A 27966-nucleotide genomic window follows, 5' to 3' on the forward strand; every position below is an offset into this window, starting at 1 on the left:
ACGCTGAAATGTAAATGTGCATAACGTTATATCAGCGACCATGCTGGTAACTTTACTTACATTTTTTATTAAACATAAACGGCCGTCATTTATCGGAGGAAATACATTGATATAAAAAATGTCCGTAACAAGGACAGTGTCAGCAGCACATTTTGTTAGAGACAAACAGAAACTGTTGCCCCCCACAATTTTATTGTTGGCAGGGGTAGAGCTGCAGAATGACAACATGATCCTCCTAGTTTAGGGTGACAACTCATGATTGCAAATCAAAATTGAAGTTTGATGTTTCCCATTTAATTAAAGTTATTGATGCTTGTTTGGCCAGGTTCTTCACCATGAGCTGGGCGGTGGAGGAGTGGAAAGATGGTCTTCCAGGGAAAGCCCTGCAGAAGATCCAGGAGATAGAGGGCCAGCTGGACAAACTGAAGAAGGAAAGGACCCAGAAACAGTTTCAGCTGGACTCAATAGAGGCTGCACTGCAGAAACAGAAACAAAAGGTCAGTAGTTGTGAGGGATGGATCGACAGAATGACTGATTCTAAAGTCTGTCTAGAATCTAGACAGACAAATTAAACTTTACCAATACCCATGGGGTCGATGCAGCAACAAATAGTTCTAGGACAAAATGTGCTCTTGGTTAAGTGATGTGCATGATGTGGATGTTCAGTGCCACCAGCTTGTCATTCAGGGGGCATCCCTTCTTGAGCACTGGGGGCAGGCAGGAGGTTTTCCACAGCAGGCTCTCCAACCTTATTTAAACTAAATGGACAGAAAAAACGAAGGACTAAAGCATAAGAACATTATGAAAGAGCATAAAGATACATGATCAACTTCTTACCAAATGCTGCCTCAGTGCTCCTGCCGCCCCATGCAATGGTGTGAATGAGACTGAGGAGTGCAGACGTCAAATAAGGAGTGAGGAGGGGAACTCAGGTGACAATCAGTGAGGGAGCCAAAAGGTGAACACAATGAGACTAATGACTAATCAGTGAGGAGTAAAGCTAAGGACAGAAGTGAGGCAAAGGAAGTAAACTAGGAGAGGAAGGAATCTTTAGAACAGGGGACATTAAATAGGTGTTGGAAAAACTCTGGTCATTGGCTGGAACATGACCTGAGCACCCTTGGGCTGATGCCATCACAACCAGCTGCAATAACAGTTCTTTCTTGTGCTCATGGTATGGACACAACACTGATGCAGTAGGTATGGACAGCTCAAGTACCTATAGTCACATCTTCAAGGCTATTATTGCTTCTGTACAAGTTCAACTGTTAACAACACATGTTTCTTCAAAGTAGTAATAACATGCATGAGAATGAAAACAGAAGGAAACGAGGAGAACAAGAATAATAAACCAGCACAAAAACAACAGATAGTATTCCGTTACATCACCACACGGCCATTTTGGTAGGAAAACAACAGGTGATTGTGATCAATTAACAGGTGATTACAATCAAGTGACACTTACAGCCAATGAGCTGTGTGTATTGTAGCGCCATATTGGTAGGAAAAAGGCTTGTGACATCATCGGAATACTATGAATATGGCTTCAGCCCCTTCGGGGCTTGAACCCGCAACCAGTGGAACTGCTAACTAGTTAACTGGTTAACACAAGAGTTGGCACAGCAACCAATAAAGCACTAGAGACTAGTCTGGAATTTCTGGATTATCATGGGATTTTGAGAGGCGTATTCCAGACAGGGAAAGCCAGGGAATTTGATAAATTGCCTGGGGAAGTCCGGGATTATCAGAATTGTACAAATGGGTCACTCACACATATTTTTCAACTTGTTTTCAAACATTGATTGTGTTGGAGGTTTCCAACTCTTTTTCTCTACAGGAAGGGTAACTGTACTGGACACCAGAGTGTTTTACCCCTTTCTTTCTCTCGCTCTCTCTCTCTCTAGGTGGACAGTGAGCGCAGCGAGGTTTCTGCTGTGAAGAGAGAGAACCAGTCCTTACTGAAGTCATGTGACTCTCTGGAGAAAGACCGTCAAAAGGTCATCCATGACCTTGGTGTCAAAGAGCAGCAGGTCAGTTCACTCACATGGCAGTGTTTCCCCTACCATTCTACGGGCCTGGCGCGCCCGCCAGGCCAACAGCGCCCCTGCCAGGCCAGGAAAAAATTGCAAAAAAATATATAGATTTTCTTTTCCTGCTCTCCCCAAAATTTCAATAAACCTTTATGGCATATTATTACAATACCATAATACTGGTGTCCCAAATTTTCAATAAACCTTTATGGCATATTATTACAATACCATAATACTGGTGTTGACAGTGGACAGTAATAGAAGATGCCAAATCATTCAAAACAATAAGCATTTTGCTTTTAGGAGCATTGTGCCAGCGTGCAGTGCTGTTCCAAAACGTGTCAACGTGTCGTTGCCTGGGAAACGCACATCCCATAATACAACTGTTCGCATCGCATCCCATAATAGTATGATGATACTATGCCATTGCCAACATAGATGCGAACAGGTTAGCTAAAAGTTTAGCGTCGCCAGCGAGGGCCCCCACCGTTGCGGTCGGGGTATGTTTCGAAATTCCTCCAGACCTGAAGATTTTTCTAGGGGAAACACTGCATGGAGATGCTGAAACTCAGACTGGTAACTTCAAAGATAGGATTTTGAACCTAGGCCTTATTTTCCTGGTTTTTGACATGATGATTGGTTGTGTTTGAAATGTAGTCACTTTGTTCACCCCTCAGCTGCAGGGAGCGCTGCTCTCCAGTACACACCCACAGGGCCAATGCAAACTCCAACAATAACTGAAACCCAAAAAGCAAATAAAATACAATAACACATTGCTGTGGAACTACCTACATAGATCCGATTTTCTGATCATCTGTTGTCTGTTGACGTGTGTATATTTCAGTATTATGTATGTTATTTTAATTCATTGGAAAATACACTGTTCAAGCACTGTGTTCATGTCATAATAACAGATGTATTATAAATAGGAACTGCTTAGTAACTTATTATTTTAAATGTTTAACACCCTGAGATCTTGAAAGAACCATGTGTTCCTGAACCTAGGTGAGCTACCTGGAGGGCCAGCTCAACTCCTGCAGGAAGACCATAGAACGACTGGAACAGGAGCTCAAGAAGTGAGTTGGACTGTGTCCTGTTGATAATGTGACTGCTCGTGCCGCGACTCGTTTCCCGGCCGGCGGTCGGCTCTCGTCCCTTCTGGCCGAATGGTGACACAATTTCTTTGTTGCTTTTCTTATCGCTCAGGTACAAAAGTGAGTTTGATCGTTCTCAGCCCTCCTGCGCCTCGTCCTCCTCTGGCTCTGAGCTGCAGCCGTACACTACACCACTGAAGAGTTTTCCAACTCCAGCTGCCACCCCGGCTCACAGACAGCACGGTATTTCACTTTGTTTTCATCAAATGTGTCTGAAATGTTTCTAGAAAAATGCTGTCTCTGTATTTTTCTCTTCTCTCACTTGTTTGGCTGGCTAGCCATCTGCTTGCCTGTCTTTTTATATCGGTCTATCTGTGTCTGTCTACCTGATTTAAAACAAACAATTATTGCATATTTTAACATGATATTTTTGTCTTTAGTCGAATGCTCATGTCAGTGTCTCTGGATAAGTGTGTCAGCATAACGTGACATGTAAATTGCATTTATGTCATTGTTTTTAGATGACAACAGACTGCAGGAGCTTCAGGATAAATACAACCAGGAGGTGGAAGAAAGGAAGAGGCTGGAAACTGAACTCAAAGTCCTGCAGGTCAAAGTGAGTGAATTTGTGTGCATACTGTGTGTTTGTGTATATTGATAATTGATAGTATTAATAGCTCTAAACTCTTCTCTACTAGTTGCTGAATCAGTCATCAGTCAGTGTCGGCCACAGAGACATTGCTACCCGCCAGCAAGCTGGATCTTCCATATTCCCATGGCAACAGCAGGACCAGAACCAGAGCCACCAGAACCAGAGCCGCCAGTCACAGGGCGCAATCGAAACCCCTCTGAAGAGGTGGGGTGGCGCTGGTCCCTCCCGCTGGGATGCCCATGACGAGACACCAATCAAACCCAGCCAGCGAATCGGCTCATCTAGAGCAGTGCAGAGTCCGGCTGACTCGTCCCAACAGATGGAGCAGCTGAAAGCTCTTAACCAAGGTTGGTTGTTTTTGGAGTTAATATTTCATACCTTATTTGGCATCTTTCTACAGAGATGTTAGCAAGCTGTTTTCTGCTGATCCCCCCCCCCCCACCGTAGTCAGCTTCCATTGCTTCTGAAAATGTATATAAAAAGTTACACCTTTTGGGTTAGCTCGAATGGAGCAGTCCAGCAACAACAAGGCTGTAATTTATTACTGTTCTCCCTGTCAGAGCTGCGTGGCCGCATGTCAGAGCTGGAGCGAAGTCTGTCCTCTCAGGAGGAGGTGGTTCGTAGCCAGGCCTCCAGACTGCAGGAGCTGCAAACCCAACTGAACCAGGCCCGCAAAGAACTGGGCGACCGGGACAGAGACCTGACCAAGAGCAGCCATGAGCTCACTCAGGCCACAGACAAACACCAGCAGGTTCAAGCCAAGGTAGGCTTCCTTGATTACATCCTGAGCACATAGAGATGTAGTTATTTATTTGTGGAGTTGGACTAATTTATTTTATTTTATTTCTGGTTTATTACATTGTTTATTACAATGGAAGATGTGTGAAGAGATGGTAACGCAGGAACACCACTGACAAACAAGGCTTCTAGCAGAGATATGCTCAATGTTCTTTATTACAGTTCCATACACATACTACAGCAGCTAAACTACAAGAGGAAAGACAACAGAGTTTGTAATTATACCCCACCCACAAATACCTGAGTTCATTCACAAATTGACAATGATTGATGTCATTCCTGGGGTGTGCTTGTTTTGTACACCAGTGAAGCTGCAACACAGGTGATATACACACAAAAAAACATAACATAGAAGTTTTGGTACATGGTTTGCTCTTGAGCTTGTCAAGTGAAGGCCTTGCATACAGTAGATGTACATGGTTGTACAACAAGGTGACTTGCAGCTCATGCGCAAGTCATGAGCTATTACGCCATTGGTTATGTTGCTTACAGTTGCTTGAACTAATTTATTTCCCACTGTGTGTCTGTAGTAGAATTTAAAGTTGGCTAAAATCCTGCCTGTTTGTTATTCTTCTCAGTGTGTATCGGTTGAGCAGAAGCTGAAACAAGTCACAGAGGAGATGAGCTGCCAGAGGCACAACGCTGAGAGCTGCAAACGAGCTTTGGAGCAGAAAGTCAAGGATCAGGAGAGAGACAGCCAGAAGGTACTGCTGCTCAGAGTCATGCTACTGGCTCACAGCACATACTCTGCTTTACAGCCTACATGTAGCAGGTACCTGGACAGGCTCTAATGTAATATGTGCACATAATAATTCTACCAGTAAAATAGCTACTGCTGCAATAGGCAAGAGCCAAAATGAGCTGCTTCCAGCATGATTTGGAAAGTTTCAGATCCAGTATTATGCAGGCTTTTAAAATATATGTTTCTTAACCTGCAATATTGATGGAAAACAAATGAATAAAATATGGGCATTTATATATATACGGTATATATATATATATATATAAGTTCAATCCTATAATTGTTAACACTTTATATAAAGAAGACATACCTATAGCTGGAACAGTTTGAAAGATGTGTTTTTGTTGGTCTTGTGTAGGAGATGGCCCAGTTGCAGAATACCCATCAGGCTTTGGAACAGCAGCTCAACCAGACCAGGACTAAGATGACCCAGGAGATCCAACAGTCCAAGAAAGACTACAATGTTCTGCAGGCTGACATGGAGAAGGTAAGCTCTTGATCTGTAAGAAGTGTCCTCTCTCCCTCTCCTTCCTCATCGTTCTCTTCTCGTCTTGTGTCCCTTCCTTAGGTTTCATTAGGATTTTATATTAGCTTGCAGAAATAGTATTGAACTAGTATTGTAATTTCATTTATTGTATTCTGTACACTGAATTTGGGTAGGGTTAACGCCTTCATAATGACATTTGTGCCACGCTTTCTTTCCTGTTCTCTCCTCTTGACACGTCTCTGCTCTCTTGCCCGCCTCTCTTCTCCAGCTGAGCTTCCAGAGGAGTCATGTCGAGAAGGAGGTGGAGGAGCAGAGACAGAAGCTGCTGAGGTCTGAGCAGAGCCTGCAGGCCAGTCAGTCCAAAGAACAGGACCTCCGCAAGAGGACTGAGGTAAGTCCAAGATCAATACAGTTCTTAATTAGTTGAATGACATTGTGACCATTTTTCGCTCACTCATAGTCAATTCATATTTCATGTCCTTAGTTTACATTAAGAAAATATATATTTTAAATTACAGGACTGTCAAATTGGTATACTTTCATAAGTTACAAATATATTTGTATATTTTGCTGATATTGCCTAGAACTAAAGGTACCGATGTATACAAATTTGTCTCGGCACCATGGGAGGTCTCCATATTTAGAACCTGTGCTGATGTGTATTTTTTTTAACTTCCCTCTTTATTCTTTGTTTTCAATCCTTCAATTCCCTCTGCCTCCTTCACTGTTTCTCTCTCTCCATGTCTTCCTCCAACAATATTGCCTCCCCCTCCCACCCCATCATCTTCCATTCTCTCTCTCTCTTTGTGTTTCTCCCTCCAGGAGCTGCAGAAAGAGAGGAACAGTGTGACTGTCCAGTTGGACCAGAGCAACAGGCGTCTGTCTCAGCTGGAGGAAGAGAAGAGGAGCTCAGACCAGAGCCTCAAACGCACCCAGGGCCTACTGGATGACCTCAAAGGTAAGCGTAGTAGTCTACAGAGAGACGGTGGTGGTAGTAATCTTAAGTATCACCTGAGGTAATGTCTTGCCACGTGTTTGGCTTTGTGCCAGCAAACATCTTAAACTGACTGTGTCTGTTTTGGTCTGCAGCTAAATCAGAGATGCAGGGAGAGGAGCTGAAGGGGCTTCGATCTAAACTGGAGCAGCAGACTCAGTCCTCAGCCCGGGACCTGGAAAACCTAAAGAAGACACTGTCTGATGCCGAGGCCAAAAACCACAGGTTGCCATGACTTCACTGAACAAAAAGACCAAATTCAGTCACACTTGGTGATAGTGCGAAGAAGATAATTTGGATTGTAAATCCAGTGCATAGCTGCTGTTACAGCTTTCATCAGGCTTCAGATGAGGTGTAAAAGAGTGACGAAACTCTAAACTAATCAATGTTCAGGGCGGGGCAATTTAAATTTATTTGAATTTAGTGTAATAGAAAACAAGTATAACTACAAAAACTCCTCAAGGGATGTACAACTATTTTCACTGTATATAAGCTCTCCAAATCAATAAGAATGTTGATATTTTATTAATTGCTATTATTATTATTATTCCATTTAACTCCAGGTCTCAGACTGAATTGGAGAAACTGAGGCTTGAAGCAGAGCAGCTGACCAACAAGCTGACAGTATTGGAGACGGAAAGCCAGGAGCTGAAAACCAACCTCACTGCCAGCCAGAGCGAGTGTATCGAACTGAGGCAGGAAAACCAAACTCTCCTGGGCTGGAAGAAAGAGAAGGAGACCCTGATCAATGAAACTGAGGCTGTGCAGAAAGATCTGACTGAGAAGATCAGCAACCTGGAGAGGAGTCTAAGCTCGTTGAACGAGGCCAGTGATGAACTCAAGGTAACCTTCACAGCTGTTTCCATGCATAGACTTAATGTGGTGGTGGTTTGAGCAATGTCACATTAGGCATGCACAAATTTACAGCAATTCTTGCATTCTTGCGCATATCATTGCAGACACAAACATACACTGAAGAAAGCTACACACCAAAACTGGCTTGTTTCATAAATAGTACATTTTAATAACAAATTGATACAAACCTTTGCGTTGGGATGATGTGTCATGACACTGTTCGTATTTGTATTCATCCAACTACATTTCCGCTCAATGTAGAAGCAGCTCACGAGTGTGGAGGTAGAGAAGACGGGCCTGTCCGCTCACATCGACTCCTTGAAAGGAGAACTTCTCAACAAGAGCACAGAGCTGGAAGAGCGGCAGCACAAGTACGAGCAGCTCCAGTCTAAACTCTCTGACGCCGGACAGAAACACTCCAAAGACCTGGAGAACATTGGCGTGCAAGTGGCGCAGCTGGAGGCACAGGTGAATTTTTGTGGGGAATGGGGATGTCCCGGGCCTTTTAAGAGAGGCTTTGTTGGTAAAGTAGCCAGTGTGTTGTGTGCTCCTAGGTTTTGTAGCTCAGGCGATGCATCTGCCTGTCTCGGATAGTGCCCGCCCGGTGACGATCCACTATCCTACTGTCTATCACTATCCACTACTGTTATAAAAGGGCATCCTTCCAGTTTTGTGGTGGACTCAACTGAGAAATGACAATTCTGCGTCATCAAATAACACACTGTACTGGTATTCAATTCTTGTTATCTGGTGGCATGGCAGGATTTCCAAAACCAGTTGGTGCTCCTGTATGGACTATTTTAATGGATTTAAGGGTTATTTTAAAAAGTTGATTGGACCTAAACCCAGAGAAGACGAGGCAAATAGAGAAACTCCTCCTGAACCAGCTCTCGTCCAAAGAGTATCTTTGTATTGTTTGGCCCAGAACTCATTCTTTTGTGTGAACAGGTGAGAGACCTGGAGCTGCGGTTGGAACAGGAAGTTGATCGGGCAGAGCAGGCTGAGAGGTCTAACATCCAGCTGCATGACCAGCACCAGGCAGCCTGTGACCTGGCCCGCTCCAAAGAGCAGCTGGTAGAGCTGGGCCAGGCTGAGCTCAGTCAGCTCAGAGAGAGCCTGGCACATGCCACCGCTCAGCAAGACGCGCAGCATGCCAGGTGGGACATCGTTGTTGTTTGCTTGTTTAGTGTCTATTATTCTTTATTTTATTTTTCTCTCTCCCTAGAATACTCTTGGTTATCAACATTATGCAGGAAGGTGGCATCTATTTTATTATAAAAGGGAGCAAGTGGGCAAAGTTTGTGTGCTCTCTGTTTAAATCTTTGTCCCACTGATGATGTCATAAGAGGCATTGGTAACATCACTGATGATGTCATCGGTGATGTCATTAGACTGATGATGCCATCAGTGGTGTCATAAGAGCAAGGGAGGGATGCTTCAAGGTTTATTCCCCCCCCCTTATTTTTGTATTGTCCTGATCACACTCAAGGGAGGATATGAAATCTGAGGATGCTCACGGTACTCATGATTTTTTTGAACAAGGCAAATTCCCTCCATTGTGGAAACAAGTCAACTTGCTCTTAACGTTAGTGTTTGGGATCTGTTCTCTCTGATCGTTGCCAGGCTGACAGAAGAGAAGGAAGTCCTGCTGAAGCAGTGTGAGGAGAGTGTCGCAGCGACGGTTGAGGAGGCTGCGCAGACCAGAATCTGTTTGGAGGAGACTCGGCAAGAACTGCAGCTCGCTACAGACCAGGTTTGTTGTTCAACTGGAAATGCTTACATCTAATATTAATTCCTGTTATTTGTTTAACCATCCATCACTAACACTAATTTATGTAGTCACTTATTCAATATCCCTTTATTAAAGGCAAATAGAGAAACTCCTCCTGAACCAGCTCTCGTGCAAAGAGTATCTTTGTATTGGCCCAGCACTCATTCTTTTGTGTGAACAGGTGAGAGACCTGGAGCTGCGGTTGCAACAGGAAGTTGATCGGGCAGAGCAGGCTGAGAGGTCTAACATCCAGCTGCACGACCAGCACCAGGCAGCCTGTGACCTGGCCCGCTCCAAAGAGCAGCTGGTAGAGCTGGGCCAGGCTGAGCTCAGTCAGCTCAGAGAGAGCCTGGCACACGCCACCGCGCAGCAAGACGCGCAGCATGTCAGGTGGGACATCGTTGTTGTTTGCTTGTTTAGTTTGTTTTATTTTTATATATTTTTTCTCTCTCTTCCTAGTCTCTGGAGAATAGTCTGACTTTCAACATTATGCAGGAGGTGGCTTTATGTAAAAAGGACTGTAAAGTGAAAGTGGAAAAAATGCTTTTGAAATGTATTTTTGTAATATTCAAGCAGTTTTTCAGTATAGCTGAAATTAAATGATTACCTTAAGTCATATGAGTTTAATAGATAAAGACAATAAAACACTCCGGGATGCTTCAAGCCCCCCCCCCCCTGCTTATTGTATTGTCCTGATCACAGTCAAAGTAAGGGAGGATATGAAATCTGAGGATGCTCATGGTAATCATGATTTTTTTAACAAGGCAAATTCCCTCCATTGTGGAAACAAGTCAACTTGCTCTTAACGTTAGTGTTTGTGATCTGTTCTCTCTGATCGTTGCCAGGCTGACAGAAGAGAAGGAAGTCCTGCTGAAGCAGTGTGAGGAGAGTGTCGCAGCGAAGGTTGAGGAGGCTGCGCAGAACAGAATCTGTTTGGAGGAGACTCGGCAAGAGCTGCAGCTCGCTACAGACCGGGTCTGTTGTTCAACTGGAAATGTTTACATGTATTTCAACAGACTGTCGATTATTAATTCCTGTTATTTGTTTAACCAACCATCACTAACACTCATTTCTTCAACCACTTATTCAATATCCCTTTAATCAATTCTTGAAGTCAAACTTTGAGAAAAGAATTCACAATTCAAAATGCTTCACAGTTCTTGAATAGCATTGGTAATAGACCAAAACAAGCAACTATACCCTAAGATTATAAGATGCTTGTTTACTGTCAGGTGTCTATTTAGACTATTACGTTAATGCACAGTATGACTGACACCTAGTGCAACATTCTCCTAAGTTAATCTGCTGCTAATTCTATATTGGCCCAGCGCTCATTCTTTTGTGTGAACAGGTGAGAGACCTGGAGCTGCGGTTGCAACAGGAAGTTGATCGGGCAGAGCAGGCTGAGAGGTCTAACATCCAGCTGCACGACCAGCACCAGGCAGCCTGTGACCTGGTCCGCTCCAAAGAGCAGCTGGTAGAGCTGGGCCAGGCTGAGCTCAGTCAGCTCAGAGAGAGTCTGGCACACGCCACCGCTCAGCAAGACGCGCAGCATGTCAGGTGGGACATCGTTGTTGTTTGCTTTGTATTATTTATTTATTTTATTTTTTCTCTCTCCCTAGAATAGTCTGGCTATCAACATTATGCAGGAGGTGGCTTTATGTAAAAAGGACTGTTAAGTGAAAAGAAAAAATGCTTTTGAAATGTATTTTTGTAATATTCAAGCAGTTTTTCAGTATAGCTGAAATAAAATGATTACCTTAAGTCATATGAGTTTAATAGATAAAGACAATAAAACACTCAGGGATGCTTCAAGCCCCCCCCCTCCCTGCTTATTGTATTGTCCTGACTCCTGATCACAGTCAACAAAGTAAGGGAGTATATGAAATCTGAAGATGCTCATGGTAATCATGATTTTTGTACAAGGCAAATTCCCTCCATTGTGGAAACAAGTCAACTTGCTCTTAACGTTAGTGTTTGTGATCTGTTCTCTCTGATCGTTGCCAGGCTGACAGAAGAGAAGGAGGTCCTGCTGAAGCAGTGTGAGGAGAGTGTCGCAGCGAAGGTTGAGGAGGCTGCGCAGACCACAATCTGTTTGGAGGAGACTCGGAAAGAGCTGCAGCTCGCTACAGACCAGGTCTGTTGTTCAACTGGAAATCTATCTATTCAACAGACTGTCGATTATTAATTCCTGTTATTTGTTTCATCATCTGGCATCTTCGTACATTTGGCACTGGGGAATAATTCCCACTGCCAGATGCAAGACACTGAATTAAGTTGCTCCTAAATTCAGTCATCCAATAAACATAGTTTAATAATCCATTAATTTATTCAGGTCACTTCAATGGAATTTACCCACAAGATCCAGGAGAGTTTGGCAGCTGAGCAGATTAAGACACTGTCAAACCGTGAAGACGAGCACAAAAAGAGTTTGAAGACCATGAAGACAACTCTGTCTGCTGCTTCCACGGGTCTGCAAGAGAGAGACAAGAAGATCATGAGTCTGAAGGAGAGGCTGAATAAAGCAGAATCGGAGCAGGCCAAAGCTTCAGATGCCTTGAAGGAGAAGGCCATTTCTATGAACAAGATCAAGGTGTGATTGAGATTGTTTTCTTAACCTATGTTCACACAACAGGAAAATCCAATTTGTTTTTCCACGTTTGCTGTGTAATGTGCAATGTATTTGTATGACCTAGCAGTGCAATTCTTTGCTGCCATTTCTTTCCTAATTATTAGCTTTATTTATTCAATTGTTCACATTAAAGGTTCAGTTGGAGATGCTGCAGATGGACCTGGAGGACAACGAGACAGTCATGACGTCCTTTGACAACCAGGTGGAGCAGCTGAGCGGAACCGTCGTCTCACTGCAAGACCAGCTAGCTCAGAATGAAGCCCAGAAGTCTGAGATGGAGGCCAGGCTGGAAGAGAGCCACGCCCAGGTAGAGACACCAGGCATACGAGAGTTTTGTCAAACGTATAGATGCGAGACAGGAGTTCCAAATTCCCCACCCTTGTCAGTGAAAGATTTATATTTTTAAAACATTCCCATGTCCTGCTGCCACTAGTTTTGTTGGAACTGTCATAAGTTTAGGCAGCAGGTTGGCGTAAAGAGAAGAGAGATTGTCCTTCAACCGCAGGCCTGTGGTTCAAGGCTCTGTGTTGCCAAGTATCCCAGCTACAGGGTGTCTGTTCTGTAGCTGACCCTGCACTCTCACCGCTCTTTGGAGAGAGACAAGTTAAAGAAAATGTCCCTATGTTGATCAATAAAGATTCATGTTATTACGGTGAATCTGTCATTCCAGGTCTCTGTCTTGGAAACCCGGCTGGAGGAGGTCCAATCCCAGAATTCCCTGCTGGAGAGCCAGTATGTCACAGCTAGGGAGGAGCTGTCGGAGAGGAGCTGTGAAGTCACGCGCCTGGAAGAGGACGCTGTCAAGCAAACTTACCTGGAGGAGAACGTTGCTACATTAGAGTCTGAACTCAGTCAGGTCACGGAGCAAAAAGTCCAGTTAGAGGCAACTCTCACCAAGGTCATAGAAGAGAAAGAAGCTAATCTTGCTCAGCTACTTGCTGAGAAAAACAATCTGGAGACTAATTTGAACCAGGTAATGGATGACAAAGAGCGAATGGAAGCCAACTTGATTCAAATAAATGGAGAGAAGAAACAGCTGGAAACCAGCCTTGACAAACTAGCTGAAGAGAGCAACCAACTGCATATCAACATGAGACAATTAACTGAAGAAAAACAGCAAGTGGAAGCTAAGATTGATCACATAACTGCGGAGAAAGAAGAAGCTGAATCCACCCTTACAGAGCTTATTGGGGAGAAAGGCCGTCTAGATGTTACCCTGAACCAGATAAACGAGGAGAAGTCTCAGCTACAGGCTAACTTGAACCAGATAAAGGAGGAGAAGTCTCAGCTACAGGCTAACTTGAACCAGATAAACGAGGAGAAGTGTCAGCTACAGGCTAACGTGAACCAGTTGTTTGATGAGAACAACCAACTAGAGACAAACCTGAAGCAGACGATCGAACAGAACCTGCAGCTCGACAGTAACTTGCACCGCCTAACTGAGGAAAAGGTTCAAATAGAGGTTAAACTAAACCAGCTAGAAGCCGGCCTGATGCAGTTTGCAAGGGAGACCAACACACCCCAGGAAACGGATGCAAAAAGTCAATTGAATGGCATCTTGATCCACTTAACTGAGGGTAAAGTCCAACTTGAGGATCAACTAAGCAAACTAACGTGTGAGAAAAATGAATTGGACACTAAATTGAACCAAATAGCTGAAGAGAAGCTTCACCTGGAAACTAACCTCAACCAAATGACCAAAGAAAAAGATCAACTACAAGCTAGTCTGAACCACATAACTGACGAGAAGCTCCACTTGCAAGCTAGCATAGAGAGGCACAAGGAGGAACTGGACTCCGTCAGAGAGGAGAACAAGACTATCCAGCGTTCCCTCCTGTCCTTGGTGCAGGAGCACCAGGTGCTGAAGGAGGAGTTGGACATGAAGGACAAGAGGAGTGAGGAGGAGAGCAGAGAGAGGTACATCCTTTTGTGCTTGTCACTTTGATGTTCCATTGTATTGCTATGATTAAGTTCAGTATATAACACTATTTTGGACATACCCATTCATTTCACATTCAGATTTGTGTTTTCCATTTGTTCTATTCACATCCTAGATTTTTGTGTTGTATTGAACACTTTCCCATGGGTGTGTTGAGGAAGTCGTCTTTACTACTCAAATTAGCCAGAATGATGACAGCCTGACCCTGGTCTCTTTACACTGGTTATATTGTATCACAGGAGCCAGCAGTTTGAGGCAGAGCTGCATCAGAAGCTTGCTGGGCTTCACAAAGACCTGGCTGTGTTCAAACAGCAGTATGATTCACTGCTGGAGCAGGTCGGCCAGCAACACAGTCTAATACAGCAGCTCTCTGACACCGAGGGATCCCAGGACTCCAGAGAAGGTGTCGCACCACAGGACTACATGGAGTCCAAAGAGACTGAACTTAGTGGTGAGAACCAAAACAACAACATTTTATGTGATATACAAATTTTTCTTTTATTGTTTGAATTGAATCCTTACATACATTTTGACTTTGTTATCTGTATCATCTCACCAACTGAAGCTGTAGGTCAACCTGCTGATATGGAGCCCATCCTGGAGTCTACACTTGATATGAACATCAGTAACAATACCAGTTCCCCTCCAGCAAAGGAACAGCTGAGCCCGAAGGCCTCTGAGCTGGATGAAATATCGAGCCAATCGGAGGAGGCTGTTGGGTATGATGAGTTTTACATTCAGCAGTAATATGACCAGTTACACTCAGGCTGAATGGCTTATGACTCAACGCTTGGAAAAGTCAATAATTGTAAAAGCAAAACGCAAAACAGTTTTTTTTTATCAGAAGAAGAGGATGGGACTACATGATACTGTTAAACATGCAGTAATTCCTTTGAGCTGCTGCAATTCTCCCACTAGTTTGAAGAGCCAGTCAGCTCTGGTGGTTTAAAAGACATTTTTGGGGGGGAATGACATTGGGGAAATGACAATCCAACCTAGAAAATGCTCCAATATTATGTAATTTGGAGTTTTAAAAGCTCTGCAAAACATCTAACAAATACAACTTTTAAGCCTCTACATCTAGATGGTATTTAACCATATGAACCTTTGGGATATTCCCATGAGTTCTATTAATATAAATTTAACATTTTGTGTTGCATTTGTTTTACTAAGTGTTAAGTAAAAGTAATCTCCCTGAACGCCTGCAGCAGTCACTTCCAGGATGAGAGAAAGGAGATCTTCAGCGAAGAACAGGAGATGATGCAGCAACAGCATCTGGAGGAGGCGAGGGAGGTGTGTGGCGATGCAGTGGAGGAGCTAAGGAGGAGTTACGAGCAGGAGGTTGCACAGCTCAGAGCCTCCTTGTCCCTGCTACAGTCAGAGTTACATCAGCAACAGCAGGACTTGGCTCAGGTAGATACAACAATGTATTCCTCTGAAGTAGGAATGTTGTTATTACTTGTACCGGTAGTTTGAAATATTTACTTCATTGATTTATCCTTCATGTAACTGGGAAAGCTGAATTACCGGGTTGCACCGTTTACAGCTTTAATTATATTTAAACTAGGTAACTTAAGGTCATAAATAGGTTAATGCAAGTTGTATCATGCCTTTCATGTATTGATGATCATTGTATGATTTAATCGTTAAATCACAAACATGATGTCAAAGAGGGTAAAAAAATCATCTTCAACTTTGATCTTAAACACAACATTTGGTCTTAATACTATTGACTTAAGATATTTCTCTCCCAGGAAGGAATGTAACGGTGCAAACACACTGGAAATGGAACCGACACGGGAGTGAGGCGAAGCGCCGGCAGTTTCATTTTGGCGTCCTTGTTAACAGACTAGACCGATCACACCGGGCGCGGGGCGGGCAGCGAGAGTTTCCGCGTCGGGTCTATTTTTGCCGCGGGTCGTGTGCAGCCAGGCATGAAGTCAGTACAAGTTGTGACCAGCGAGGAACAAAGCGGAGCGTTTCTGGTGTAAATGGCCAGGCTACTGCTCGAGCTGAATTTACGCCCCGCTTGTGAATCCAGTGTGTTTGCGCCGTCATTGAACAACAGCTGAATGAGTTTTTCCTTCCTAATAATTTGATTTCTGAGTTTAAATTCAAGCTGTTTATAATCAATAAATTGATTAACAGTGTAGTACGTACAGTACACATTTTCTTGTTTATTTGTGAGATTTTTCTAGTGAGGCATTTTGCCATCTTTTTTTTAAGAATATATAATTGGATCACTGACAAGAAATGTAACAAAGTTATCCACTGTATATTTGTATATTTCTCCAATGGACCACGCTTTGTTTTCTGTCTAACGCCTACATTCCACTAGGTCCGTGTTCGGTCCGTCTGCGCTGCGGTACGTCATCGGAGCCGATACGTTTCCACTCTAATCATTGTGTCAACTCCCACCTACTCCGCTGCGTTGCGTGTCTACTCCGTCCCAGCTCCGACGATCCGGAGCTCTCCGAAAAAGATACGCAAGGCTTCTATTTTTCGCGGATGACAGAGCAAAGCCGCAGCAAGTTGGGCAGAGCCAGGCATGAAATCAACAGGGCAGAGGTGTTTACAGCATTCAATATCAAGCCAGAGGACAAACATGTATGAGGAAAAGTTAATAATTGAAGTGGAAAACCACAAAATAATATATGACACGACACATCCTTTTTACAAGGACAACACCAAGCAAGCCCACCCCTCCTCTGCTTCTCCAGTTGGGAACAATGATATTCTGCCTGTTTGTTGTTGTATTTATCCAACTTTTGGCTCAATCCCACCACACTTAACAGCCCTGCACAGCTCGTCCCCACTCGGCTCCACTCGTCTCTACTCGATGGATGTTTTGCTTCGACCGGCGCTCGATCGGCCCCCACCCACCCCCGCCCACAGCTGGTCGTCTAAAAATAGCGACCGCATATCTGTCCTTCGGCTATAACATAACGTTACAATTAAATCCATCCACAGAACTTTTAAACTGTTTATGAAATACTGGTGCCTCTAAATGACCTACAGTGTACATGGGCAAATGTGACAATCGGCCAAGAGAATGATATCACAGGCATGCTGCGCTGTGCGGGGACGGGAGAGGCGCAACAGAGTGAAGCCTCTACCCCGCAGCCTCTCACCAGGCAAGACCGGGGCTTCCAAAAACCCGCTGCGGCCTAGCGGAGCGCTGCAGCCTCCACTCAGCTACAGAGCTCCCTGAGCGAGCAGCGGACTTTTTTCTCAGACAATTGAACACCCGCCACGATTTTATTTCACCGGAGGTGAAGGCAGCGACACAAAATACTGATGGAAATATACATAACAGAAGATAAGGTAAGACCACTAAACTGGTATGCAGCCGCCAGCATTGCATTGACAGTCAGTAGACAGAGTAAACACGATTCTCTCTGACCAATCAGTAGCCATCAGAGTTTTACGTCACCATTTGGGACCTACTCGCCAGCCCGAAGTACCCCGACGAGGCAGGGACCAAAAGTAGCACGACTCGGCCTTAAATCAAATCGAGCTGGGCCGGTTTTTGATGGTGGGATGAGACCAAAAGTCGAGTCGAGCGGAGCGGGACCGCGCTACTAGCTGCTGTGGAATTGGGCCAATACAAATTGTCTCGCGCGATTTTACCGTGAGAACCTGTCGGTCTCGTCACTCTAGCTGTCTGGCGGAGCGGAGCCGTGACGGGCTCTGCACGCAGCCGGTTAGTGTTGACAGAGCACGGAGCAAAACCGGAGAACAGCCGCAACGCAACGCAAATGCAACCAGTGCAATCCCGGCGTATGTCTTAATGGCTTTGTGTTATTTGGTCTCTTTCATGCAGGCTCCTGCAGACTGCAGCTGTCCCAAGGAGGTTTCTGCAGATGAACCTGGTATGAAAAATTTCAAAACATTTTATTTCACTTGAAAGAAGTTATTCTCAAGTCTTCTGAGTCTTAACTTTTTCTACAAGAGAACCTTATATGATTTAGTTTAGATTTTTACTACAATTGCATTATTGTTAGACTGTCTACCCTAAGTTGCTAGGATTCAGCAAGGCTTAACCCTTGATACTGATTTCTCCGCTGATGCATTCTGATGCAGTCTATGAAATACTGATGTATCACTTAATACCAAAACATGTGCAAATTCATTCTGAATGTTAAATCTGTCCATCAGCCACTGAGTCATCCCAGTTACAAGCCGACCTCAACCGCTACATGGAAATAGCCAGACAACTAGAAAACGAACTCCAGACCCTGCGCTCCGAGTTTGACCTCCTGAACTCTGATCTTGCAATGAGAAATGAATTCAGCGCTGAGCTGGAAGTCAAAGTTCAAAACTTAGAGGGGAAAATTCAGGCAGCAGAGGAAGACGGATGTGGCACAGCACATAAACTCAACATCGCTCTGGTGGAGAAGAAAGGCCTTGCAGACCAGGTAGGTCTCATAAGAATTGCAGAAAGCCAAATACTATTTGACTGACAGATCATTTTTCAAACTCTGTCAGTGGAATTTATCCTTTAAGTATCTGAACTAGTGTTGGAGTCGAGACCACCTAACCCGAGACTACTAATACTGCTGCTTCATATTTAGGTATCCCAGCTTTCAGAGGAGAGGGAGGCGTTAACTCTACAGCTGCAAACAGCCAAATGTCAGCTGGCTGATGTTATGGAGATGTTGGAAGGGCTGGAGATGGCCAAAGGTAAAGATCTACAGTAACTTACTGTATGGACTTAAAACTTGAATCAGAGTATATCCCCATCACTTAATTTGTAGTGTTCTTTTATATATTTGAAGACTTATCTTTTCATACAGATACTAATATTATGTGGCTATGAAACAGGTTTTAAATTTATATTTGTGAGTGGTTTGATACTTGTTGATCACACCTTGTACGACATACAGTTGTAACAGTATTGACACTTTAAAACATCATTTATGAAGGGATATCCTGTCTGTAAAAAGTTTGTTTTATGATGATGTATTTTGTTTGATTCAACACAAATTAATTTTGTTTCCTCACATCTTCTGTAGGCGGCTGGGATGAGAAATTCTTCCAGCAGGAGAGTGAACTGAGGAGGGTTCGCTCTGAGAAAGCTAACCTGGAGCAACACATCCTGGGCATGGAGAGTGAGCTGGAGTCCCTGCAGGAGGAGAAGACTCGGCTGGAGGGAGAAATGGAGAACCAGAGGAGGACTTGTTCAGGCATCGAGCATCAGATAGAGACACTCATGACAGAGGTGAGGGCTCAGTCAAGATCTAAGTGCATGATAGTGAGCTAACATCTACTAGGCTACAGTGTGTGTGGTTTAAGCTGTGTGAAAGTTTTGACGCTTACAAATCAATAACTGTTCTACATGTTTCCATTCATCTAGACCACCCAGCTGAGATCAGAGCTTGTGTCCTGCACAGAGGAGCGAGATGAACTGAGCCAGTCGTTGGGCCGATGGAGGGAGCAAGTCCACAATCTGGAGAAGACCAACTGTGACAACAGACAGCTGATCTCCATCCTGGAGGAGGATATCAGAGCAGGGAAGAAGGAGTATGAAGCCTTGCAGAGCAACATGGAGAAACGGGAGAAGGAGAAGCAACAGGTTCGTACTGGCGTTATACGGGTTATTTGTTTAATCCCCCCCCCCCAGACCATTTCATGATGAATTGTCGATGTTCCAGTTTTCTCCAGTAACAGGTTTTCTCCCCTTCCCCCCACTAAAGCTCTCGGAGCAGGTTGGGGCATTGGAGCAGGCGATCTCCCAGCAGAGTGGAGAGCAAGAGGAGCTTATTGGGCAGCTTTCCAAGTTCAGAGAAGACCAGACCTCCGCCTGCCACAACTCTGAGTCCATGGCCACCAGGATACAGGTTAGAAAGGAACGCTTCACTTGTGTCAATTATTCGATTGAGTAAAAAAAAAAAAAAGTTCAATGAGGTGAAAATTCTGTCATTTGCGCCGCGAAAATTCGCGTCTCGCCTGAAAATCGCCCCAGTGTAAACGCACAGTTAACCGATTCATTTATGTTTGCATGAAGCCAGGCAGTCAGCCATCTCACGCCAAGCCTACACGGCTAAATGCCCGGCGATAGCTTCCTTTTTATGACTCTGGTCAAGACAAATCTAAAGTAAATTATTTAAATGATATATCGCTAGAAAGACAAGAAGTTATACTTGACTTTTACACCATTAAACTAGTTAGTAATATTACATGGCCATTTATAACAGGAGCTGAAGGTGTCTAACTTAGGACAATAACAAGCAAAACTGCCTGACTCAGGACACAGTTCTGCTACTTCTGATTCTTCAACTGCACTTGAAACCTGTTTTCAATCGTTGCTTAGTAGAAGCTAAGTTAGCAATAAAACCCACAACCGCAAATGTCTGTTAAGTGTGACTTGCTAAGTATCTGCTCAGTCGTGTTTGCTGATACTTGTTGGACACAGGCCCGAATGCTGTTCTCTTTTAGCCCTGTCACTGGAAATCAATTCTTTATTGGGGACATTTTTTCCAAAATCCATTCTTCTCTTTCTCCTTGTTTTCCCTAATTTTTTCTCCATCAAAGACATGTATGTTAGGGTTAATACTTCTGTCAATGGCAAAAGAACTGGAGTTGGTCAAATGCAGAGGATGAATTTCCCCATGGGGATAAATAAAGGATAACTTAACTTAACTTTGGGCTCCTTCAGTCTTTAGAAGGAGAGGTGAGCCATCTGTCGGAGTCTCTCGAGTCCTCTCTGCTAGAGAAAGTGGAGATTGCCGCTCGTCTGAACTCCACACAGGATGAGGTCAGACAGATGAGGACGGGCATTGAGAAGCTCCAGGTCCGCATCGAGTCAGACGAGAGGAGGAAGAAGAAGATGGGAGAGCTGCTGAAAGGTGAGTCCTAATGTCACAAAGTATGTATGTTTGCTGTGTTTGACTAGTTAAATTAGTTATGGATTGAGTATTACTGATATATTGGCTGGTAACCCTGTAATATTATAGTTGCTGAGAAAATTTCAAGTCAGTCTCACTGTTAAGACTTGCACTGACTCCTGTAGATGGTAAAGATTCAGTGCATTCAATTCTACCAATCTAAATGCAGAGGATGGTGCTTTGCCTCCATTTAACTGTTTTGCAAAGGGCTCTAGTTTGAGTTGAACATCTAGGTGCTCTTTTTTTGCGATTCTGTGAAATTGTATAAGTTGAGTTTGACTGAGAAGTCGGCCTGACTAAGTCTCTACCTTTCTAGCTGCCCAGAGGAAGTCCGACTCCCTGCAGGACCGTATTGCAGCCCTGGAGAGAGAGAATGAGGGAGCGGAGCAGGGTATGGAAGAGGCTGTCATACAGGTACTTCATCATCATGATACAACTTTATATAAAATACGTGTTTTACATGTAGAGACAATTTCTCTCACCTACACAACTTATTCTTGCCTCGTTCCAATTAGCAATTCATCGGGCTACAGTAGATCAAGCAGGCATGTCATATAATGTTGCTGAAGATAGTGTAATTTGACCGCAGTCAGTTTGACATGAATTCATCCATTATATATATATTTACATACAGGCGGAGACAGCCAAGGCTGAACTGGAGGAGATGGAGGAGGAGAAGACAAAGGTACTTGCATATTGTTCTCTAGTTTAGCCTATTTGATGCACTTTGCCATGCTGTATGACAGATCATTTCAACGTATCAATGAATTATTTCAATCTCTCCTCACATTTCCCCCCCTCCATTCCTTTCCCTCCCTTTCCCACATTCTCTCCTCATCTCCTTTCACAATCTCTCCGTTCCCCTTCCCTCTTTTCTACTGTCCCTTCATCACCAGGTGGAGGAGGAGAAGAGAGAGCTCAGTGAGAAACTATCAGAGCTATCTGCAGAGCTGGACAGCCTGAGATCTGAGAAACACCGCATGGAGGGAGAGCTGGCAACTAAAAACAGTGAGCTAGAGGAACTGAAGGCCACCAAGGAGGAGCTGGAGAGACGATTGAATGACCTTCAGGCCCAACTGGAAGCCTCTCAGCAGAGAGAGATCTCCTTTGAGCAAAAGAGCACTGAAACCGAGGGGGAGAAAGAGAGGATGCAGTCTCTTGTGGTAGAGTTGGAGAAAGAGAGAGGGCATCTGCAGTGTTCTCTGGAAGAGTGGCAGAGAGAGGGAGAGAGGCTGCGAGCTCAGGGAGAGGAGTGGGCGAATGAAAGAGGCAGCCTGCAGAGCCGTGCGGAGAGTTTGGAAGAAGATATCGGGATGCTCAAAACGATCCAAAAAGCTGAAGGAGAAGAGAGAGAGCGGTTGCAGAAGGAGACGGAGAGGAAGGACGCAGGTCAGAGACGGGCCTCGGAAAACGCCATCTCTTCTCTCGTGGCGGAGAAAGAACGGATGGAAGGAGAGAACGGGCGGCTAGTGGAGGATAAAGAGAAATTGCAGTCTGCCCTTTTCTCAGTAGAAGAAGAGAGAGATAACTTGCGTTCCACTCTTTCATCCCTAGAGGAAGAGAAGGAAAGAGCAGCGGAGGAGAGAGTGATGTTAGAGGGTGAAAAACAGAAACTGCAGTCTTCCCTTTCTTTGATAGAAGAAGAGAGAGAGACCCTGCGCTCAACCCTCTCTTCACTGGAAAAAGAGCGCGACAGAGCAGAAGGACAAAGAGAAAAACTAGCAGAAGAGCAACAGAACATTCAGTCCACAGTTGCCTCTTTGGAGAAACAACTGGAAACACACAAAGTGTCTGTCTCACATCTCACTGAGCAGGTATATACTCAAACACACACAGAGATAGATACACACACAGATACACACACAAAGAGAGACCGTACCAAATTACAGAGTAGGTGCACACTCGGCAGACTTGAGTCTAGAAAGTTAATCTGTCTTGAGAAGTTGTTGAAATGTTATTTACGGTATGTGAATTCCCTATGCCTAAGCCCTCACCAGTACACTCTCTGCCTGTCCCTTCCAGGTGTCCGAGCGGTCATCTCGAGCCATCCGTCTGTCTAAAGAGAGAGACTCGGCCCTGAGTAAGATGAGTCTTTGGATGAAGAGCTGCAAACAGCTGGAGCTGGAGAAGCAGATGATGTTAAACCGCTCAGGTGCAAACATACACAATTACACACAGAGGCTTCAATTAAGCTTGTTGATTTAATGCAATAGTTGCTTTCCAATTGTAAAACCAGATGTCGAAGCGGTCAGGCCAGAATTGTGGCCAGAATTCTAATTCTATGTGTGCGGACAAGAGATATAAAGAGAGTCGACTTTAATGCTCAATATTTGAGAATTGCATGATTCTGCCCATATAGACCTCTATAATTCCTAGCTCACTATGTGTTACTGAAAGAAAAGAAAAACATATTTTCCTAGTGAATGTGCCTGGTTTAATAAAGGTGAAATACTCTTCTATTAGTTGGGGTGACACTATAATGCTAGCCAGTGTTTACTCGTTATAATTTGAGTTGTTAAATTGCTCCAAAAACATGCCCCCATTCCCCCATTTTATTGACAATAGAGCATTCTAGTTCATTATTTGTGATCGCATGTTATTTTTAGAGTTAACTTTGTCCATATCCAAATATCCAATTCTCTCTTGACCCTCCTGTAGAAAATTATAATTTCTTACTTGTCTTGTACCCATTACTTTTCCTTTTTTCTTGGTGCTTTGACAACATAGAGAGTAAATCCCTCTAAAGTACAGTTGATTCTATATAATTTTTTTCCTTTTTCCATTCCTTATTGTTACAGCAGATGGAAAGAGCAGTGAAGAAGCGTCAGTTGAGATCAACCAGCTGAAGATGGAGGCAGAGGAGAGAAAGAAAGAAGTTGAAGACTTAAAGATGACCCTGGAGGAGAGGAGGAGAGAGGCCGAGGAGAAACAGAATGAGGCACAAGAGAAAAGCAAACAAGTGGAGGAGCTGAGAGCTGCCCTGGAAGGCAGGAAGAATGAATTGGAGGAGAGGCATAGAGAGCTGGAGGAGAGCAGGAAGGAGTTGGATGAAGTGAACGAGGTGCTGGAGGAGAAGAGCAGGGAGGCGGACGAGACCATGGAGAAATACTGCAGCCTGATGGTCAAAGTGCACCAACTGGAAGAGACCAAAGACGTGTTGACAACACGCCTGGAGCAGATCACAGCTAGCCAACAGACAACACGCCTGGAGCAGATCACAGCTAGCCAACAGCCTAACAGTCAGACCTCTTCTGGAAAGGCCAACGTCCCCAGCAGCACTGACAACACTAGTCACCAGCGCTCTAACAGGAAGTCCGCCTCCAAACGGCAGGAAGAACTAACAGATGACAACGCTGAGAACATGGCTCCTGGGAGTTCTCTCCAAGTGCCGTCTCCAGGGAAACGGAGTCACGGTGACATTGGCGATAAAGACAGTGCCCAGGAGGCGCTGCACAACCTGACCAAGAGGCTCAGAGCCAACACGGCAGAGGCAGCCACTCCCAAACGAAGTGAACAGGAGGAGGAGGAGTTCAGGCCCGAGGGGCTTCCTGAGCTGGTGCAGAAAGGTGTGTGCAACTCTGGCTACCCTTTAAAATGGCCGCAGTCAAGATGGGACTGGTCTGTTCAGACCGCTGCAAATTTGTTCTCGAAACAGTTTTGTTGTCTTGCGAATCATTGGTGTGAACTGGGCTTATAAGTCTGGACCTCTGTTGTATTAACTCACTGTCTCCTCCCCTCCTCCCAGGCTTTGGTGATATTCCTCTAGGAGAGGCGAGTCCATTCATCATGAGGAGGACCACAGTGAAGCGCTGCAGCCCTCGACTGGCAGCAAGACAAACTCCCACCACTCACACACCAGCGCCTGACAGCAAGGTGAGGAGCAGAGGCACAACACACACACACACACACACACCAGCACCTGACAGCAAGGTGAGGACCAGAGGCACAACACACAGAGCACACCTGCAACCAACAGCCAGCTGCACAAGAGGAACACCCAGTCCCAAGACCCCACACACACCCATGGACACATTCATTTAGTTTGACAGTTATTGAGAGTTGATTTGAGTTTATTTCTGAACCAGTGATGTCATTTGTGCATGAATGACATCACTGATCCACAACTTAAATCAATCAACTCTCAATAACTGTCAAACTAAATGAACGCCTGCAAAAACTGTTTAGTGTCCAGATATGTGTGAGATCATGTGCAAAATAAATCAGCGTTGTTTTTTGGTGGGGTGTTCCTTTAAGATGAGTTTTTACATTTTGTTACATGCAGAAGGTTTGTAGAAAGTTGTAGCCAGACAATTGAGAAATAATTGAGAATGAATGCTCTATCATTAGCAAACAAATTTGTATTTTCTTTTACACTCTGAAAGGATTGAATGTGAATTAACTACAGTTCTAATATGAGTGAGGATGCAAACAAAACTCTCACTCACTTTCACTCACACACACCATCAGCCCAACAGGGGGAGACACATGACAACAGGATAAGAATATGCTTCTTTGTAGCCGTCATCAGAAAGAGAGGAATGGTAAAGAAAGACATCTATCATGAGTCATAATCAGCTGAGCTAGTACAGACAAGATATGTCACTCCAGTCAAAAGGAAGAAAAGGAGAGATGTGTGCTGAGTCAGTCAGTGTCTGTCCATCCTTTGGGTCAGCTCGACTGTGTCACCTGCTCCTCTGTTATATGGTTCCTCTCACTTACAGTCAAGTAGACAGCTGTGCAGTGCGTTCCTAAATCTAGGGCCATATGAAATCCGTTCCAAATTCCGTTTCTCCCCATTTTAATTTTAGTTTAAGGGTTTGGTTCTCAAAGTGAAAACCAAGTTGTGACGTGACGTAAGGGTCCTACACAAGACCGACCCGCCCCCCCCCCCCTCTCTCTCAAAACACCCCAACAATTTTACAATTGTGAAAACATTTAGCTTACTACAATAGTTAGGTCTACCTTTGATTTGGATAATTAGGCCTACTTTTATTAATGTCAGCCAAATTATGGAAAATTCTGCAATATTCCATGTTTTACAGTAGATACAATTTTATGTCCAAATTCTGTCCGTTTTTCTATATTCAGGTAGAGAGGTAATTGTAAAACTATAATCAAAACACACAGTCAGGCAGCTTTTGCATGTGGCTGGACAGTGAAGGAGATTTCCTGGTTTCAGCCCCCAGCTTCCTATATGTCAGTTCAGGTTGCAGGGCCCCCTGATCTCTATACAGGACGTCCGGACCCCCCATCCCACCTTTGGGTTAGTGCGGGTCAGGTCAGCCTCTTACTGGGCCAGGTCACCCGGACTGATCCGAGGTTGTGACTTTAGAAGGGGCCTCATCTTTCTCCATCTCTCCACAGGTTTTGGGGCCCCTGTCCCTCCAGAGCCCCTCTGTCGGTATGGCACCCTCAGAGACTTACAGCTCCCCCAGCTGTGAGGACAAAAGTGGGCGTCGCTCGCTGAGTTTGCGGAAAACGCCAGAACAGAAAGAGAGACGACAACGGGCTTCAAGAGAAGAGCAAGCAGAGAACTGTCATGTTCAATAGATGTACACGCACACACCAGTACACACCACATTTTGTAGATAGACATATACCCATAGACGCACGATAGATAAACACACCACTTTAAAAAGACACACTTACATTAAAGTAGTGTTTAGGACAGCTACCAGTGATGTACCTTGTATTTTGGCTGTATTCCCCCCCGGATAACCTGCCCAACGGAGTTGAGGTGACGTCACATCAAGATATACTGTAGAGAGGCAAAGTGAACGTCACTTCCTGCTTCAGCACTGTACCAGAGATTTTCTTCCGCAATTTATTTTCCCATAGACATTTTGTAAAATGCTTATAAAAAGAGTTTTATTTGGTCAAACCAAACGGTTCAGCTATATTTAGAATCGGGAGAGACCATAGAACATTTCACTCAGACCACAACTTAAAAAAACATTGACAAAATATTTTCTTTAAACCCAATTTTTTTTTACGTTTTGGTCCGAGTGCAATGTTGTGCAATCTCTCCTGTTTCTAAATAGATCTGAACTGTTTGGTTTGAACAAGTAAAACTTTTTATAAGCTTTTTACGAAATGTCTATGGGAAAATAAATGGCGGATGGAAATCTCTGGTACAGTGCTGAGGAAGTGACGTTCCACTTTGGCTCTCCATTTCCAGTACAGGTACAATGGAGAAAATGTTAGTAGTGAAAATATCAGCACAGCAGTAACAGTCAGGTTATGTTATCAGTCTCAAAGAGTTAGAGCTTCCATCTAGAGTGCTCGCTATTTAACACTCCTTCATGAAGAATCATTTCTTTGCACCAACAGTAGCCCCAATAGGCCACAGCTTGCATCTTTGCAGGTCTTTGAATAGTGTGATAAATACAACGCTCTCTTTGATGTCCAACTGAAGTAGGAGAGGAGACAGTTTGAGCAAAAGTAGCTCCACCAAAACAGTTTCAACACTGGATTTTTTTTTTCACAGCTCTCCTTTTCAATATGGTCTGCGTTTAATCGATTTTTAGTAAGCAATCCTCGGTGCGAAATATCAGGTAACATTTGCTTTCTCCAACATCGCTGTTAAGTGTTTTAGAATGAAACGCAACATTTGGACTTTTTCTCCCCACTTTTTTGTTGTGCTATATCTATCTCTGTTCCATCTCTTGATGATCTAATCCTATGTTGTTGGCATCTTTTTTTGTTGTGCTATATCGATCTATGTTCCATCTCTTGATGATCTAATCCTATGTTGTTGTCATCTTGGCCACAGATTCATTTGGTATACTCTCAATTCTCATGTCTGTGTGTGAAAGAGAAAGGGTCTTTAGTTTTGAATCTTGTAAGATGTACATAGATGACATGTACAGTATCAACTGCTATCCATTCATTTATTAGTCCTGTAGTATGTCACCTGTTTACCTGGATATTCTCTCTTTCTGTTTTATATTTTTTGGGGGTTAAAGTAAAGAAAGACATTTACTAGGTTTCAGTCATTGTCAAGGTTATATTTTCCTTATATTTCTTATTTTAGCAGCAAACTTTGAAAGCAGCTCTGTATTTTATTAGTTTTCTGATTTGTGGCT

General features: G+C 44.0%; 1 protein-coding gene across 1 annotated transcript; it reads left to right on the plus strand.

Moving 5' to 3' along the window:
- Window positions 1–335: 335 nt before the first annotated feature.
- cenpf (centromere protein F) lies at window positions 336–27957 on the plus strand (the record flags this gene model as incomplete). The annotated part of the gene is made up of 36 exons (XM_083650612.1): window positions 336–497; window positions 1905–2030; window positions 3036–3106; window positions 3237–3367; window positions 3646–3740; window positions 3823–4123; window positions 4337–4539; window positions 5153–5278; window positions 5675–5803; window positions 6072–6194; window positions 6626–6761; window positions 6893–7022; window positions 7361–7640; window positions 7914–8120; window positions 10775–10983; window positions 11431–11560; window positions 11786–12016; window positions 12189–12362; window positions 12726–13972; window positions 14234–14445; window positions 14560–14713; window positions 15203–15407; window positions 17818–17866; window positions 18153–18412; window positions 18569–18677; window positions 19010–19215; window positions 19351–19569; window positions 19691–19834; window positions 20653–20842; window positions 21198–21295; window positions 21516–21566; window positions 21778–22695; window positions 22904–23033; window positions 23680–24447; window positions 24627–24754; window positions 26246–27957. 36 exons carry the CDS (start codon window positions 336–338, stop codon window positions 26429–26431), a joined length of 8238 nt encoding a protein of 2745 aa, XP_083506738.1. The 3' UTR covers window positions 26432–27957.
- Window positions 27958–27966: the final 9 nt, after the last annotated feature.

This window comes from Poromitra crassiceps (genome assembly GCF_964638095.1).
Source record: "Poromitra crassiceps genome assembly, chromosome: 14".
NCBI lineage: Eukaryota > Metazoa > Chordata > Actinopteri > Beryciformes > Melamphaidae > Poromitra > Poromitra crassiceps.